Source organism: Oryctolagus cuniculus, chromosome 3 (genome assembly GCF_051225735.1).
Source record: "Oryctolagus cuniculus isolate XC-2025 breed Fujian yellow rabbit chromosome 3, ASM5122573v1, whole genome shotgun sequence".
Classification (NCBI taxonomy): Eukaryota; Metazoa; Chordata; class Mammalia; order Lagomorpha; family Leporidae; genus Oryctolagus; species Oryctolagus cuniculus.
The window spans coordinates 140,579,528-140,596,566 of NC_142869.1; the positions used below are offsets into that span (position 1 = coordinate 140,579,528).

The 17,039-nt window shown below is 41.3% G+C and overlaps 1 protein-coding gene across 2 annotated transcripts in view; it reads left to right on the forward strand.

Moving 5' to 3' along the window:
• The window catches only part of RELN (reelin), a 539,369-nt gene that overhangs the window by 380,847 nt on the left and 141,483 nt on the right, over window positions 1-17,039 (forward strand). For both annotated transcript variants that reach the window (XM_051849694.3, XM_070071183.2), the window contains exon 20: window positions 4,145-4,381. In XM_051849694.3, coding sequence (XP_051705654.3) covers window positions 4,145-4,381 — 237 coding nt within the window. The remainder of the gene's footprint in view (window positions 1-4,144; window positions 4,382-17,039) is intronic.

The following is a 17,039-nucleotide window of genomic DNA, read 5'->3' on the forward strand; positions in this document are numbered from 1 at the left end:
ACTCCAGTATGGGATGCCAGCGTTGCAAAGCAACTGTTTTACCTGCTGTGCCACAACTCCAGCCCTGAAATATTTTATAGTTTTACCTACCACTGCCCCTATATTTAAGTATTTATAGATAAATAAGAACTTCAGTTTTCATTAAGAACATTCTAGCATGTAACAGAAACGATGGTGAACAATTGTTATGACATGTAAATACAAGATGTAATACACAACACAGCTGTTTACCCTGTGCAGGTAAAAATGTAAGGTTGGGAGCTGGCATTTGGCCTAACGGTGAAACAGCTGGTTAAGACACCTGTATCCCATTTCACAGTGCCACAGTTTGATACCCATCTCTGGATTCTGACTCTAGCTTCCTGCTAATGTAGACCCTGGGAGGTAGTGCTGATGCTCAAGTGATTGGGTTTCTGCCACCCACATGGGAGACCTGGGTTGGAAGCCAGGTCCAGCACAGGCTGTTGGGTTTCTTTCAAAAGTGAACCCCACCAATAGGTTCAATTGTGGTATCTCTCTCCAGCTCGCTCGCTCGCTCTCTCTCTCTGCCTCTCAAGTAAATAAAATAATTTTTAAATGGAGGGCTAAAAAATGAACTTCTCATTCAGTGGAGACACAGAAGTCCTAAAGAGCCATTTCACAGACTCTACCTAGTAAATATTAAAAGAAATGCAGCAAAACTCAAGATGTTAATGATAAAGGCAAGAAGAAAATATCACCGTCCTAAGCTAACTTGGCCCAAAACTCATTTATTTTTTTTCCAACAAGGATGGACAGCTGAAAAATTCAGTCATCAATCTGTATCTTGAAGTTTAATTAATCTTTGTTGATATGAAAAATAATTACACATTTAATGTGCTATTGCAAAAGTGTGTTTAATCTTGCCTGCCATTTGACAGCAACATTTTTCTTCTAAGTAGAACTGAGGTGGCTTTGCAGTATTAGGGATGTGCATAGCTTGAAAGATTAGGATCGCAGTAGAGATTTTGTAAAGAGGGTTACGTGGCAGTGGTAGCAAAATATTTTCATTTCCTATAGAGAGAAGCCCTTCCTCCCTCCCTCTCACTCTTATAAATAATAGTAACAGATGACATGGCAGAAGTAGAGTTTGATATATCCTAGATCCTAAATTACATTTTTTATGATAAATAATACAAGTCATGCAGGTTCTTCATAAGAGAGTTAAATATATCTTGATGCCTTTACCCATTTGCTGCATTTCCTTTCGTATCAATTGCTGCCTGTGATGGCTTAGAATTAAATTTTGTTTCTTTATGCCATGATTGTTCAAAAACAATGTGCGATCCATAAATTAAATATGCTAGTTTGGCTACCCCCTATTACTCCTAGACAATTTCAGATTGTTTGCTTTATCTATGATTCCTTCAGTAAATAAAAGAACTCTATGTGATTGTTACTTATAAAATTTAAATTATGGTAATATACCCAAGCCTTTTTATTTCAAACTAACTAGAATGCCCTGTGAACTAATTTGAACTTTTATTAATGCCAAATTTTATATAAGTAGTGAAACTAAAATTATTCTGGCAGTTTTCTTAATTATATGACTTTTTATTTTAAAATTATTCTGAACTCTAAACCTAGTTTATTTTATGTCCTTTTTTTTAGAAAGCTTTTATTTAATAAATACAAATTTTATAGGCACAGCTTTAGGAATATAGCGGTTCTTCCCCCCATACCCTCCTCCCTCGCCCAGTCCTGTCCCACCGCCTAGTCCCTCTCCCATCCCATCCCATTCTTCATTAAGATTCATGTTTAATTATCTTGATATACAGAAGTTATATCTTTTTCTTTATAAATATTTATTTTCATTTTGAGTGGAGGGTAGAGATATCTTCCATATCCTAGTTCTCTCGTTATCTCCCCCAGATACATGCAACACAAGAGCTTAGAACTCAACCTGGGTCCCCCATGTGGGCGGCAGGAACTCAGTAACTGGGCCTTGCACCTCCTGCTTCCCAGGGCACATGTTAGCAGGACTCTAGAATTGGAAGTAGAGCTGGAGTGGGACCCAGGCACTCTAATGTAGGATGCAGGTGTCCTGGTGGTGTCTTTATTGCTATGTGGAACATCCACCCCTATTTTTGTGTCTGATTATTATACTTGATCTCCTCTTTGTGTCTATCAGGTCACCCAATTCCTTAGCACATACCACTATACAGCATTTTTTAAAAGAAATCCATGAGCTTAAAACCTACCCACTGAAGGAAGACTGAGACAGAAAGTTAACCCAAGTCTCTGGGTTCTCATGGAGGAATAACAATTTCCCATTCAAACTCTCCCAGAGCTCTTTAAACCAGCCACTGTGGTCTGTAAAAAGCAGTGAAATCAGCAGAAACTCCCACCCAGTCCACAGTATGATGTGTAAATTACAAGGAAGGTTCTAGAACTCTCTAGATCCCAATCCTGGCTTTGTCACTTAGAACCTGTTTAACCTCAAACAGGAGGTTTAACCTTCCTCTGTCTCTGGATTCCCGTCTTTAGCAAGGGTATACAAATAGTATGAGTGGACTTTTAAAAAGTATGTTGAAAATGAAATTTAAAATAATAATAAAAATATAAACTTTATTTCTCAACTTAAGTGCCATCAAGTTCAAGACACTTTTGTAAGCGATGATTCCAGCCATTTAGCCCATCCCTAAACTGAGGGACCTGGAAGTTTAACCATGTCCATTCACTTTTTGGACACCATTAACTGAAGGCAGAGGTTTGCCTTTTAAAGCTTTTTCAAGATTAGAAAACAAAAGGAAGAGGCCAGTGCTGTGGCTTAGTGGGTAAAGCCCCCACCTTCAGTCATACCTTTGGGCACCAGTTCCAGTCTTGGTTGCTCCACTTCTGATCCAGCTCCCTGCTAATGCACCTGGGAAAGCAGTAGAAGATGGCCCAAGTCCTTGGTCCCCTGCACCCATGTGGGAGACCTGGATGAAGCTCCTGGCTCCTGGCTTCAGCCTGGTCCAGCCCTGGTTGTTGCAGACATTTGAGGAGTGAACCAGCGAGTGGGAGATTCTCTTCTCTCTCTCCCTTCTTCCCTTCCTCCCTCCCTCCCTCCCCCGCCCCCATAATTCTGCCATTCAAATAGATAAATAAATCTTCTGTTAAAAAAAAAAAAAAAAAAACCAGAACAACTCTGTAACATTTGGAGAATTTTAGCTACATACAACATGGGCAACAAATGTAACCACCATAATATGGGTCTGGTGACCCATTCTACCCACATTTTCATGTACAAATTATTTAAAGGAAAAATAGGTAGTATTTTAAAACCTTTTGATAGGTGAGAAATTACACTTCCAAGATATAGTTTTACATGTTTCTTTACTCAGTGGAGGTATGAAAGTCGATCTTATTTCTTAGTAAATCCATCCTTGGAAATTGAAGTTTTTAGATTTATGTATCAGTTATACAGCTAGTCTTTTGGCTTAGAAAGTTTTTCTTTGCTCACTCAGGAAAAGAAAACTCAGTCCCTTCAGTGTGCAGTTCATGTAGGCGCCTCTCCCGGTGTTTAAGGTGTTCAATTGTACGTTGATGGAGACAAATGTTGCATTTACCATTTGTTTCCCATCTCACCTTGTGTGTGGATGTGAGCAGCATGGCACCATGATTTATGGAGCTTTCAAGTAGATGTCATTGCAGTGGCAATTAATATATGGTGCCTGCTGCTGTGTACAATAATTGCTCCTGGAAATTAGATATTAGTCTTAATTTTCTCCCCCATTTGTCAGATACAGGTTTGTTGTCATAGCTGCCATGACACAGCAAGTGACCTGTGTGCACTATGCTAAACTCATGGGAATGAGGCAGTGCCGTGGTTCCAACCACAAAGCCAAAATATATGTAACAAGCTACCCGATGTCCCTCCCACACTGTGATGCATCCTGTCATTTGGACAACTGGATTTTATCAGCTTAGCTTTTTGGGGGGCAGATCAGTGAAAGCAAAGCTACATTTTGTAATCTATTTGGAAGACTTTGTTGGGGTCAGACAGGAAATTGGAAACCTCAAAAGAATGTTTCTGATAGAATTTTTAAAAACTATTATCCTTTAAGGAAAACTATTTTACTATTAATATCTGTGTTTTAAAATATCTGTGTTTAAAATAATCTGAACTTTTATTTTTTTTTAGAATAATCTCCGTAGAACTGCCAGATGATGCAAGGCAGTTTGGAATCCAGTTCAGATGGTGGCAGCCGTACCATTCTTCCCAGGGAGAAGATGTGTGGGCCATTGATGAGATAATCATGACATCTGTGCTCTTCAACAGCATCAGTCTTGACTTCGCCAACCTCGTAGAGGTCACGCAGTCTCTGGGATTCTACCTTGGAAACGTTCAGCCATACTGTGGCCACGACTGGACCCTCTGGTAAGGATTTCATCGTAGTTGTCACTGCTGTTGCAGTTTACACTGGCGTCTGGGCCATGAGGACCGTCTTCTGCTCCATTCAGCAATCAGTCATTTGTTGTCAGGTGTTTGCTGAACGTGAACCATCTGAGAAGTTGATGTTCTGTTGACATGTGAGATGCCTTGGGAAGGCAGGCAGAGAATAAAATGCTCACAGATTTAAAGAAATATAAAATTTCACCATACTTATTAACCTCAAGTTTTGGTTTCCTACAGGGGCAGGTAAAAACCTTTTTCAAAAAGTGTTAGTAGTTAGCATAGTTAGTGAAGACCACAGTGATCGTATGAAATTTGAAATCACTCTAGTGACTGTTTTAATAAAATTTCTTCTGAGTAGTTTTGTTTTCATGCCATCTTACATAAAGTTCAAGACATTGTTTCTCATTCCTAACTTATGAACTAAGATCTCCTTTTTAATCCATTTTGCCAAACAATGTTGAACCAATGACTTGTTTAGTTAATGCCAGTGAGGTCTCGAGATTTTAGGATATCCTAATTAAGATACTCTTTGTTTTTAGTTTGTTTTCCCTCTGTGGTCATGTGCAAATTTATTGATACAAAAGAACAGTAACTAAGTGATTACCACTGTGATTAGTACTCCGTGAGCATCAGTAAGATGATGTGAGAGGAACTGAGGCAGAGAGCCAGAGGGACTCCCCAGTGGCCTCTGGGAAGAGGCTGCCTTTGGATGGTTCGGACAGCGGGCGTGATACATTCACTGATCAGAAGGTAAAAGAACAGGGAAGACACAGGAAAGAACAGGAACAACACAGGAAGAGCTGAAGTGAGAGAATCCCAACATCAGGAAACTTTGGTACGAATACCCCCAGGCAGGAGTGACCACAGAATGCTCAGGGGCCAGGAAGGAGGCCAGTGGTACTGAAGCGCAGGCAGTGAGGGAACAGACGTCAAGGATGGACCAGAAACAGTGTCACATAAGGTCTTCTAGGCCCAGAGAGCCTGGATCAAAACTCACCCCTGCATCGTTTCACAACCCCCAGTCTTCCCCACGGTGCTCACTGCCTCTCTGGAGGTACCTTTAGGGCCATAACTGTGATTGAGGAATAATTTTCCAAGACACTTTTATTTTCTATTGACTCATCATCAGACCAATTTAATTCCTCCAGATGAACCTCACTGAAAGCTAGTCACTGCCGGTGTCTCCCGAGAGCATATCATGAATGACCCATCAGTGACCTTATCATAATTAGAGGTAAATTTTACACACCACTGCACAGAAAATTACGTGTGGTAGGAACTGTGCGTGTAGAGTCACATCTCACACACAGCAGGCGAAAATGCTGGAGACAAAATGACAGCTAATGGAATGCAAGTGCAGCTGGGCACTTGGGCTGCAAGCAAGTCGGACTAGGTAGAACGGAATTTCTGTTTGACAAAGCAGGAAAGGTCGTATTGCGTGGCTTCTATTCGGTGGCCTCTAATACGTGTTTTGGGGGTTGTCCTTGCTGAATCTTGGAACCTTAAAAAACATAAAGGGGTGAAACAAAGCCAGAACATAGAAAGATGTAGACCAACTGAGATTTCATAGAATTTTGTGCTTCCAAAAATCTCAGTTGACCTAAATGAACTGTAATTCAGATTGATCATGTACCACAAACTGTTATGTCCCTCAAGTGTGCACTGTAGGTTTTTTCCTCAGCACTTTTAATACAACAAAGGATCATATCACGAATGCAAGTCCTGTATCATGTTTATTTTCATAAATAGTTAACATCTGCTCAAATAAACTCCAAAGTTGCTGAGCACTTTAATTTAGCACTTGGGTTGAATGTATGATAACAGCACTTTAATTTCTATGAACAATATCCTTTCACACAGTGTGATGAATATTCCTAACCCACCACTGCTTGAATTGGTGGAGACACGTTGACTTTGTGCAAGTACAATCACAGTAATTATAGGAAACCATAAGGAAATATAAATAATTGTGCAATCCCCATGGGCACCTTCAGCATTCACGGCGGGAGTTTTATGAACAGCCGCGTGTGAGCAATCCGATTTGGCGTTCTGATCCCTGCATTGAAAAGGAGCTGTCCTGGTTATGAAACTACAGAGAGTATAGTCGGGCAGTGATAATGAGACTAGAGAAACACATTCACTGCTTTAATAAGGACATGAAAAATGCCCACTGCACATTAAAATGAAGCGACATGGAAGATCTCAAACTGGTCCCATTTTCTTAGCCAATGAGTCAGAACAAAACCCCTTTGAATGGCCCCGTGTGCTCTCCGCCACTGTTTAAGAATACATGTTGTCCAAGATTCAATGTGAGCTCTCTTTGAGGATGTTTTTCAGAACCACTTGTTATGTTGTTGAAGTTCAAGTGATGATATTGACTATTTATTATACCCACCTCGTCCTAAAACAAACCAGAGCTTTTTAATGTAAAATTGGTGGCACCTGATATCTTATTAGGCAAAAATTCCTTACACGTATTTAACTGTGTGGCCTCTGCCCTTCAGTGACCTTTCTCTCAAGGGGAATTTTGAGATGTAGACATGGTCTGCACAAATGACTGGCGTTAAATTAATCACTGTTGGCTTTTCCCAGCTGTGAGTTCATTTGTTTCTCATTTTCTAACTCACGACTTTCCGTGAGCCTGGCTGGTTGTTCCTGAGAGTGTTCTCCGGGGAAAACATGGACAATTGCTTTTTCATTAGAAGAACGACAGTCAATATGCTATAAATCACTTTCACAGTGTGTCATCCTAGAGTACTTTTCTCCAACGGAGAAATGAATTGCTTTTAATTCTTTTGCAATACTTTCTTCTGCATATAGTATCTACCATAAGTAACTGGTTTTTTTTTTAAAGAAAATTATCTTTAACAGTCTCTTACATGTCTTTTAAGATCACTAAGGGAATAATTCTAATTATGGTTTATTAAAGATTGCAGCTGACTAACACTCTTAGTGATAATTCCATGGGACATAGACATTCTTCTGTTGTTTCTAATAAACCAGATAGATCCAACAGGTGGGAAAGACATTGCCTTCATGTTATACTTGCTTAACCTTGGTTTTCAGGTCTCTGCAGTTGTGAGGAGATGGCTGTCATGGTATGTTAGATCTGGCAGTTGTTTTTAGCAATTCTCATGTTTGGTTTGGGGAACCTAGACCTGAATTCAAATTCTGATGCTGCCCCCTTAGAAACTTGGAAAATCAAAGCAGGGCCATTTTAACAAATGAGGAATTTGGAGTGTGTCTTGCCAGGGCTGTATTAAGAAGGTATCATTGGGGCTGACACTGCAGCATAGCAGGTTAAAACCCCGGCCTGCCACACTGGCATCTCATATGGGCACCCAGTTCAAGTATTTGCTGCTCTACTTCTGGTCCAGCTTCCTGCTAATGTGCCTGAGAAAGAGAATGGCCCAAGTCTTTGGGCATCTGCATCCATGTGGGAGATGGCCCAAGTCTTTGGGCATCTGCACCCATGTGGAAGACCCAGAAGAAGTTCCTGGCTCCTGGCTTTAGATTAGCTCAGCTCTGGCCATTGCTGCCATTTGGGGAGTGAACCAATGGATGGAGGACCTCTCTCTCTGTAACTCTTTCACATAAAATAATCTTTAAAAAAAGAAATAGAAGGTAGCATTGAAGCAACTGTATCAAAGTAGGAGATAAATGAGTTTTGTCATTAAATGATGAACAACAGACATCCTTGACTTCCAACTCCATCCAGGACTCTTACCATATCTTTGTCTTTCATCCCCTCCATGACCTAGGGCCAACTGTGACCTTTATTCCAGCTCTAACCACTGCCCTCTAGCCCAGCCTTACTCCATTGCCACCCCTAGAAATGGGCTATGAGTTGGATATTCGAGTGAGAACATCATTCTTGTATTCCGTGTTGCATTTAGTTCCACAACGTGAGCAACTTTTCTGAATTTTAAATGCTAATAAACATAATGTTGCTTTAGCAATGCACAAGAGTATGTATCTGAAACTTAAAGAGATCAAGATAGATATTTTAAATAAGATTTTTTTTCTCGCATGAACTAGATTTGGTTGGGAGGAAAGGGTTGGAGGACTGTGTGAGCAAATGATCACAGTGTCTATACTTTATTTGGTCAATTATCTTCCAATCTAAATACCAATCCAGAAGATTTAGCAATAGATGAGACTTGAAGCAGTGTTAAGTGCTTCCAGGGTGCTTTTGTGTGCCTTCACAATAGAAGATATTCATTCCTTGTTAGGTTTAGAGTTATTTTTGAACTAAAGCTTTCTTTGTTCACACAAGGAAATCACTATCACTAAATGTTTTCAAGTTATTTTTTTTTTAGAAAGAGAACTTTGCTAAAGCAGTGAGAACAGAGAGGAGTTGAAGGAGCAACATGCAAGAACTACAAGTAGCTGGGAGTGACAGAGAGCATGGGGGAGGGGGAGCCCTGGGTAGAATGTGATGAGATGACGGGTGGATCTCTGAGGCCTAATTTTCCACATCAGCCGCAGGTGGCCTGGCCATCCCTGAGGACTAAGTACTAGAGATTCTCTCTCCCTCTGAAAGAACAGCTGGGGGTGGGTGGCCCAGCTCAGAGGGAATTCACAGAGCTCCACAGGTTCAGATCATTCAAAAAGTATATGTTCATATCTCGCAGGGCATCTATGAACATGAACAAGGAGATAGAATTTGTTGATTTTATGAGAAGCAGGAGTTGCCCAGGCAAAGATCCCAGACTGAGAAGGATCCTAAAAGCCTATTTATCTCATACTATACCTATTTATCTCATACACAGTGCATTTGCCATAACAGCTAGAAAATAGTAGGGGCACGATCCACAATGAAAGAAAGCCAGTAAGTTAGTGTTGTATAGTAATTACATAGTGATAAAGTAGAATTGAATAATGGCTGAAATTTTAAGATATTGAGGTACTTCAAAAATTTCAAGGAAAATAGTATAAAAAATAAGTTTATGTTGGTGCAAAGAAAAATTGAAATCCATGCATAGGTTTGTGATCAGTGAATTGTACATGAACTTTTGGAAGACATCTCACACAGAAGAGGCTAGTAAGTGGTTGTTAAGGTATTTTTAGATTTTAGACCATCAAGGATCACCCATAGTATATAGTAATGGATGCCCCAGTAAGAGCCACTGTCAGTGGCCGGCGCCGCGGCTCACTATGTTAATCCTCCACCTAGCGGCGCCGGCACACCAGGTTCTAGTCCCGGTCGGGGCACTGGATTCTTTCCCGGTTGCCCCTCTTCCAGGCCAGCTCTCTGCTCTGGCCCGGGAAGGCAGTGGAGGATGGCCCAAGTGCTTGGGCCCTGCACCCCATGGGAGACCAGGAGAAGCACCTGGCTCCTGCCTTCGGATCAGCGCGGTGTGCCGGCCATGGTGGCCATTGGAGGGTGAACCAACGGCAAAGGAAGACCTTTCTCTCTGTCTCTCTGTCTCTCTCACTATCCACTCTGCCTGTAAAAAAAAAAAAAAAAAAAAAGCCACTGTCAGAACTCCTGTTTGCAGAGACTTATGCATCTGAGGACCAGGCAGCCCCACGGCAGGATCTGTCGCATGTTTAGCAAGCTTGGACCACACATATAAGGAGTGTAGTGCTGATACACTTGAACAAAGGAGAGGTGGGATCAGAGCCCACCTGGACCTTTAGATAGCACAATAACAGCCTGAGGAGTTTCTTTGGGATTTTATTTTATTAAGCATCAACCTGTAATAGCAATGTTATATGGCAATATTGTTGGTTTAAATAGTTTATTAGAAGCTTGGGGTATTTAGGGGATTGTTTTTTACAAAGACTATTAAAGAGCAATAAATCCACTAAAACCGTGCTGCTGTGAGAAGGCAGTGGGACGAGACAGCTCCCAAGAGCTTCAGCTGCCATTTTGTAGTAAATGATTGTTCTGGGGAGCTAGCAGATGGATCAGGTAAATACACCGAATCGCAAACCAGAAAGTCACTTCCTATTACTCTCAGCAGCCGTGAGAAGAGTATCCTGAGTACCAAGAGCTTTGAGGGCCTCTCGAAAATCACTAATATAATTGAGTATAACTCCAAATAAATGTGTAAGTGCTTTTCTGAAACAGAGCCTGTTTTACCGTGAGAATTCCACTCCGCGAAGTTCTTCATTTATTGATAGGCTAATTTATACACTGGGCTGTGTGCGGATTGCGTGACAGGCACTGTTTGTTCGCGAAGTGTAGCACTCAGTAGGGGAGGTGAAGGTGGGAAAGCCCGTTGCCTGTAGGGCACACAATTCTAGAGGAAAATCACAATCATAAACAAGTCAACAAAGTCATACTCAAATCCCCCGTAATGATCAGGGCTGTGACAGGAACGGAACGGAGTCTTAAGAGGCAGAGGTGGCGAGCAGGGTGAGGTTAGGTAAGGGGGTTAGCGAAGCCCTCCTGGGAGGCACAAGGGAATATTCTCGAATGACGAGGACATTGACAATGTAGAGGTATGGGAAGACAGCATTGCAGGCAGAGGGACCGAGCTGACAAGGCACGGATCTTGCTGAGGCCTCGCAGAGCCATAGGAAGATTGTGGATTTTGTGCCAGGTGGAACAGGGTTCCAGTCAATAATTTCAATCAGAGAGGTGATGGGGATCTAGCTTAGGTTTTAAAATACAGTTGTGATTGTTAGGTGGTAAAGAGATGATTGTGTTGGTCTGCTCTTCATTACCTTACCTAAAAACATCTGAGAGGAATTTCTCAGGGGAAGAAAAGATTTTTTGCCACTTATAGTTGGGGGATATAGGATTGGGCGGCCCCTAGTCTGCTGTCTGTGGAGGCTGGTCACTGCAGGTGTGGAGGACAATCGTGTGGTGAGCCAGGAGAAGGGGTGGGGGTACCTAGGCTGAACTTGACCTGAAATGCTCCCAATCTCTTAAGGGAACCGCCCTCCACGGGCACACCCCCATGACCCAAAGACCTCCCACCCGACCCAACTCTCACGCCATCATTAGATTAAGTCGGTGAATGGTTCACAAATTCTCCTTGGTAGGCCCTGGGTCACATGGGTGGGTCGACCTCTGCGACCTCCTCCCCACCTTGCTGCCTTTCACGTAATCCTTTGATCTTGCTCCTCTCCACTCCAGCTAGCTGTGCCCTCTCCTCTTTGAGCGTTTTGTACCATTGGTACCTCTCTGCAGGAATGTCTTCTATTACTTTTTGGGGGCACAGTGCCAGGGCCTCCAGGCTTTCCAGAAGACTTGATAAAGTTCAAGGCCTGGGAAGACATACATTGTCTCAGAAGTAGGACAAGAAAACACCAAAAGAAAATTAGTAAATTTTAATGAAATGTCTACACAACACATTATGCCAATTTCATGAATTGCTAAATTTGATATTTATAAAATTTCATAATATTGGAAATACCGGTCAGATTCCTGAGCGTGCTGAGAAATCACTGCCAAACATATTAAATACACTATATAAAATCCATGAAGATTTTTTTCAACTAGAATATTTCTCTTTAATGTGAGACATGAGTGCATTTTAATGTTTCCCATGATGGAGGATGGTGTTTCCAAAATTAAAGCTACCAAGGTCTTATAAAGTTCTTAAAATGGCTCTGCATGAGTTTGCTATAAATAATGCATGGGGCTGCACATAGTTGAAAGGAGAGAGAAAGTGAGAATTCCAAAGACCCCCACATGTATTTTCTCCCTCCCTTAAATTCTTGTCTCCATGCCAAACATTTTCTGCTGGAGGTCTTGGGTCTGCCTGCCTGGACCAGTGTGTTCCTTTCCGAAAGGAAGTGGAAAGGAGCTGAGACAGACAACAGAGTGTGTTGAAAGCACAAATCCTAAAGATGAGTGGTTACCTGTGGAGCAGGCGAGTCCACTTCAACCAAAACTCACTCTCGAGATGGTGTGGATGCAGACTCAGATAATCAGGAGCCAGGGAATTTCAAACGTCAGAGAGGAGTCGAAGGTATGGACAGAAGTGGGAAGAACCAGAAGCAGCAAAAGCCCCTCTGATCTGTTCTCCCCTTGTAAGGGGCAGAGAAATAAGTGTTGCCACTGAAAGAAAAGGGCCCTGGTAACTTGTCTGTTCACACCCCCATAGGTGCGTGTGAGTGTACACACATACACCCCATGAGGATCATGTGTGTACACACACCCCATGAGGATCACGTGTGTACACACACACCTTATGAGTGTCGTAAGGAGCTAAGTAAGTGTTGCTACTGAAAAGGGCCCCTGGTAACTTGTCTGTTCACACCCCCATGGGTGTGTGTGAGTGTACACACACACCCCATGAGGATCGCATGAGTATACACGCACCCCATGAGGATCGCGTGTGTACACATGCACACCCTATGAAGATCACATGTTACACACACACACCATGAGGATCATGTGTGTACATACACACCCCATGAGGATTGCGTGTATACACACACACACCCCATGAGGATTGCATGTGTACACACATACCCCATGAGGATCGCATGTGTACACACACGCCCCACGAGACTCATAAGGAGCTGTGCTTCCCTGGGTCCTTAGTCTTCCTGGCTCTCTACCGGACACTTGTTCTCCCTCTCCCCCCCCTCTCTGCAGGGACCACAGCCCAGACTGTGCTTTGTGTCACCTCCCCCTCTGACTGTCACCCTGTTGAGGGTCACCCTCTCCTATTGTTTTTACTCAGCTGCTGAACACTTCCTGAAAAACAAAGAACCTGATATGTAGACAAAACAAAGACTCATCAACAAAGTCTTTTGGCAGACATCTTTGAAACCTTTATCTCACTCAACACATTTCTATCAACTTTTAGTTTAGACTCATTTTCTAAAGCTGCTGGCATCCAGATGTTGGGCGAAGTGGGCTTGGTCCACTGGAGACAGAAGCAAGGGACCAGACTGCAAGTGGGGCTCTGGACCCCTAAAGTTGAGGGGGAGCTGCTATGACTCCAGACAATTTCCTGTCCATTCTCCCCATCCCACAGTTGCACCCCTGGAGATGCACATAACCTGGGTAGAAAGGGAAGATTGAGTCCCTTTGAGGTCACAGCCATTGTGTACAGACAGCCCGAGTCTCTTGGGGTCTCATTCCCCCATCACCACTGATTCCCACACACAATACACGTCTGATCCTGGAGAGAAAACTGCTACTGAGCATCCAGTTGTATATAGAGTTTTGTTTGGAAACAGGGTGCTTTCTATAAAAGCTAAATAACAGGAGCCAAGCGGCTCAACGTGTGCTTTCTATCAGCCTCAGAGTTTATCTAGTTTAAAGATTCTAGGCCTTCTTCAAAGCACTGTGTAAGTTTGCATGGGGAGAATGGGCATGAGAATGAAGAAGTGGAAGAATATAGACTATGAATTTTAAATAAGAAGATTAAAGACAAGCAAAATAAAACAGGATCTAGGGACAAAAAGAGCCTGAAAAACACATGCTGAAAACCATGTGTTCCCAAATATCTTCAACTGCCAACCTAACCTGGAAATCTCAACTTAATTAAAGGAGCAGTCTAGCCATTCAGAAACTCATAAAGAATTTCTAAATAGAATATTAAACATGTGACAAAGTGCATTATATAGAGAAATTTCAAATTTTTTTTAAATTGTAAGTCAAATGAGTTAAAATAAAAAATGTCAAAAAATAAATATAGTATCTGGAAATTTCTCATTCAAAGGGTTAGTCCGGTTGAGAAACTCATTGAGAAAAGATAGCCAGGAAACCAAGGAGACATCATTAAATCAGCTTATCACATGTAAATATCTTGGTAAGCTGAAATGACTCTCTAACATTGCCCTAACACTGAAATGATCCAAGCCATGTAACAAAGGGAGAAAATGCTGCACCATTTTTAAAACCTGGACCAATGGATGTGTTTCTGGAGGAAATAGTGTGAGAACTGTGCTGCTGAGAGAAGGCAAAGTGTGCAAAAGCTTAGTGGCCCCTTCCACCCAGCCTACAAAACTCTTCTCTACTGCCCCTGAGGCTGGAGAGCAGTGAGGGAGTGGGGCTGGGGAGAGGGGAGAGGAGTTCACAGGAAAATGAAAATAGCAGTCTCCACACACTGAATACCATGCATTGGTGACCATAATGGGAAACCTGTTACAATCACAAAGAGAAAGTTGCAACTGCTGTGATTCAGAGTGTGGTCCTGGATGGACAAACATTACAACCAAACATAAGGGAGGGCCCAGACAAATGTTAGGAGGTAACTAACAGGCAGGAACTAATAGATCAAGAAAAATCCTAGTCATAATAATAGATAGAAGTAAAAAGGAGTGAATGCTCCACCATGGGAAGCAGTCCACACTGCAGACTCATAGAAAGACAATTGCTTTAAGTAGCACTCTGACCTCAGAATCAGCCCTTAAGGCTCTCTGGTCTGGCTGAAAAGCCCACAAGAGCACTTCAGGCATAGAAAGCCAAAACACTGTGGCAAAAAATGTCCTACATGAAGGATCTCTGTGAGTGAGACCCCAGTGGAAAGAAGTGGCCATCGAAGAAGGAGGTACTTTTCTCTGAAGGGAGGAGAGAACTTCCTCTTTGCTTATGGCCTTGTCTAAATAGTGAAGGAGTTTGTGGATTCAAAAGGCTTCCATAGCCTAGGCAGCTCATGTCAAGAGCCGTGGGTGATCAATGACATAATACCTAAGAATGTTAATTGTTAAATTAATGGGAGTCACTGTGCATTAACTTCCCAATCAGGACCTCTGTACTCATTGAGTTGTACTATGTGAGTTAACAGTAACACTTGTTCTCAAAGAAAAAAAAAAAAAAAAGCAACCTGGACCCTACAAGCAGATCACATATATTATATTCCTTTCAAATGCTCATTGAGCAACTGCAAAAAGAATTATGACCCAGGTTTGCTGGCAGTTTCAATAATTACCAATACAGCAAGACACCCAAAGCAGGGCCCATAAGTATTACATATCCACTGCTTAAAATTTTTAAACTTTTATTTGAAGAAGAAAAAAAAAAATCTCCCTGAAATCAAAAAATTACCATAAATTTGGAGCAGGAGGTTATCTTCAGCTTTTATGACATACTGTGTGTATATGTATATATATATATATATCCCCAGTAAATGAAGAACTCCTATAAATCAGTAAGAAAAAGATGCACTTCAATTTTTAAAATAGGCGAAGTGTGTGAAAGGGCTGTTCATACACACACACACACACAAAATACATGTAGAACAATAGCCAGTAAATAGGAAGAGCTTTTTGACTTCTTTTATAGTCAAAAAATATAGGTTAAGAAACTAAATGTAGATTAAAGTAGCTAAGTGTAAATGTATTGATGTTCAGTATTGGCAAGAACTGTTCCATCAGTCCTAGCTAATGTTCTTGGTGGGTGGAACTTGCTGCAGTCTTTGGCAGTGCAGCTTGGCAGTTAATTGTCAGCTTGTAAAATGTGCATTTGTTTTGTATAAGCAATTCTGTTTCTCAGAATTTATCCTAAGGAAATAATTGGACAAGTATACAAAGATACACAAGGATGCATATTGTACATGCATTGTTTATAACAGTGAAAGATGGAAACACCATTCCCAAGTTTCCATAATTGGAGATTGGCTTGATTCATTAAAAATGACAGTGTCTTACCATATTTTTCCAGTGTAGAGAGATGGCAATTAAATTGTTGTAAAAAGAGGAAAAGGGAGATTTACTGTAATTTCATAATTTTTAAAAAGAAAAAAAGAATGTATATATGTGTGTATTTCTGTGTGTACGGATAAGGGAGAAAAACATCTGGAAGTATGACCAAGCATTAACAATGATCATTTCTAGTTAGTAGAACTGCAAATTTTTACTTTTAAAACAATGCTTCTTCTGTATTGTCAGATTGTTTCACTGAGGGTAAAATTTATGTAATCCACTAAAATAATATTATTTCTATTTTAAAACATATTGTAGAAATAGCAAGTGGGTCAAAATACCATCTTTAATTTCACAACACCAACTAATTTTCCCATCACATCTAGTAAACATTTCTTTGATGATGACAAGAACATAACCAGAAGGAGGGTGACATCAGAGAAACAGATTCTTCCACTCTCCTGCAAATCACCCTTACCTGCAAGTCACTTCATAGCAAAACAGCATTGAGTAATTCTGTTTCTTGGAAATGAGCTCTACAGTCTTCTCTACAGAATTCTTGAAAATAATAGAAAACAGCTGATGTTTTTAAGACATGTAAATATTGATGCAGTGTGTTTTTTATGCACATTAATAGGGAGTTTTCAACCATACTGATTCACTTACCAAACTCTCCATAAACACATGAAACCAGTTGTGAAAAGTGGCCCCTTCCCTAGGTGACTTGCTATTTGACATGAATTTGCTTTTAAGGAACCTTGTGCTCCCAGTGTTCTCCCACTTATTTAGGTTGTGTGTATCTGCCTGTCCTCTCAAAGAGACGGGAAAGAGGCTCTGGGGAAACGCAGAATGGGATTTCTGCAAGCAAATGTCACCTCAAACCCTTGACCATGTTCATTCTGCATTTAAGTAGCTGCAGTTTTGTAAAACCTGCATGTCTCCCAGTTGGAAGACCTCACTCATGTGTTCATTTTATTTAACAAACATTCTTTGGGAGCCTTCCATAGGCGTGACATAGCAATGAACTTCCAAGTAAAAATCCAGCCTACTTTCTATGTATTTCTGTGTGACACTGAGGCCA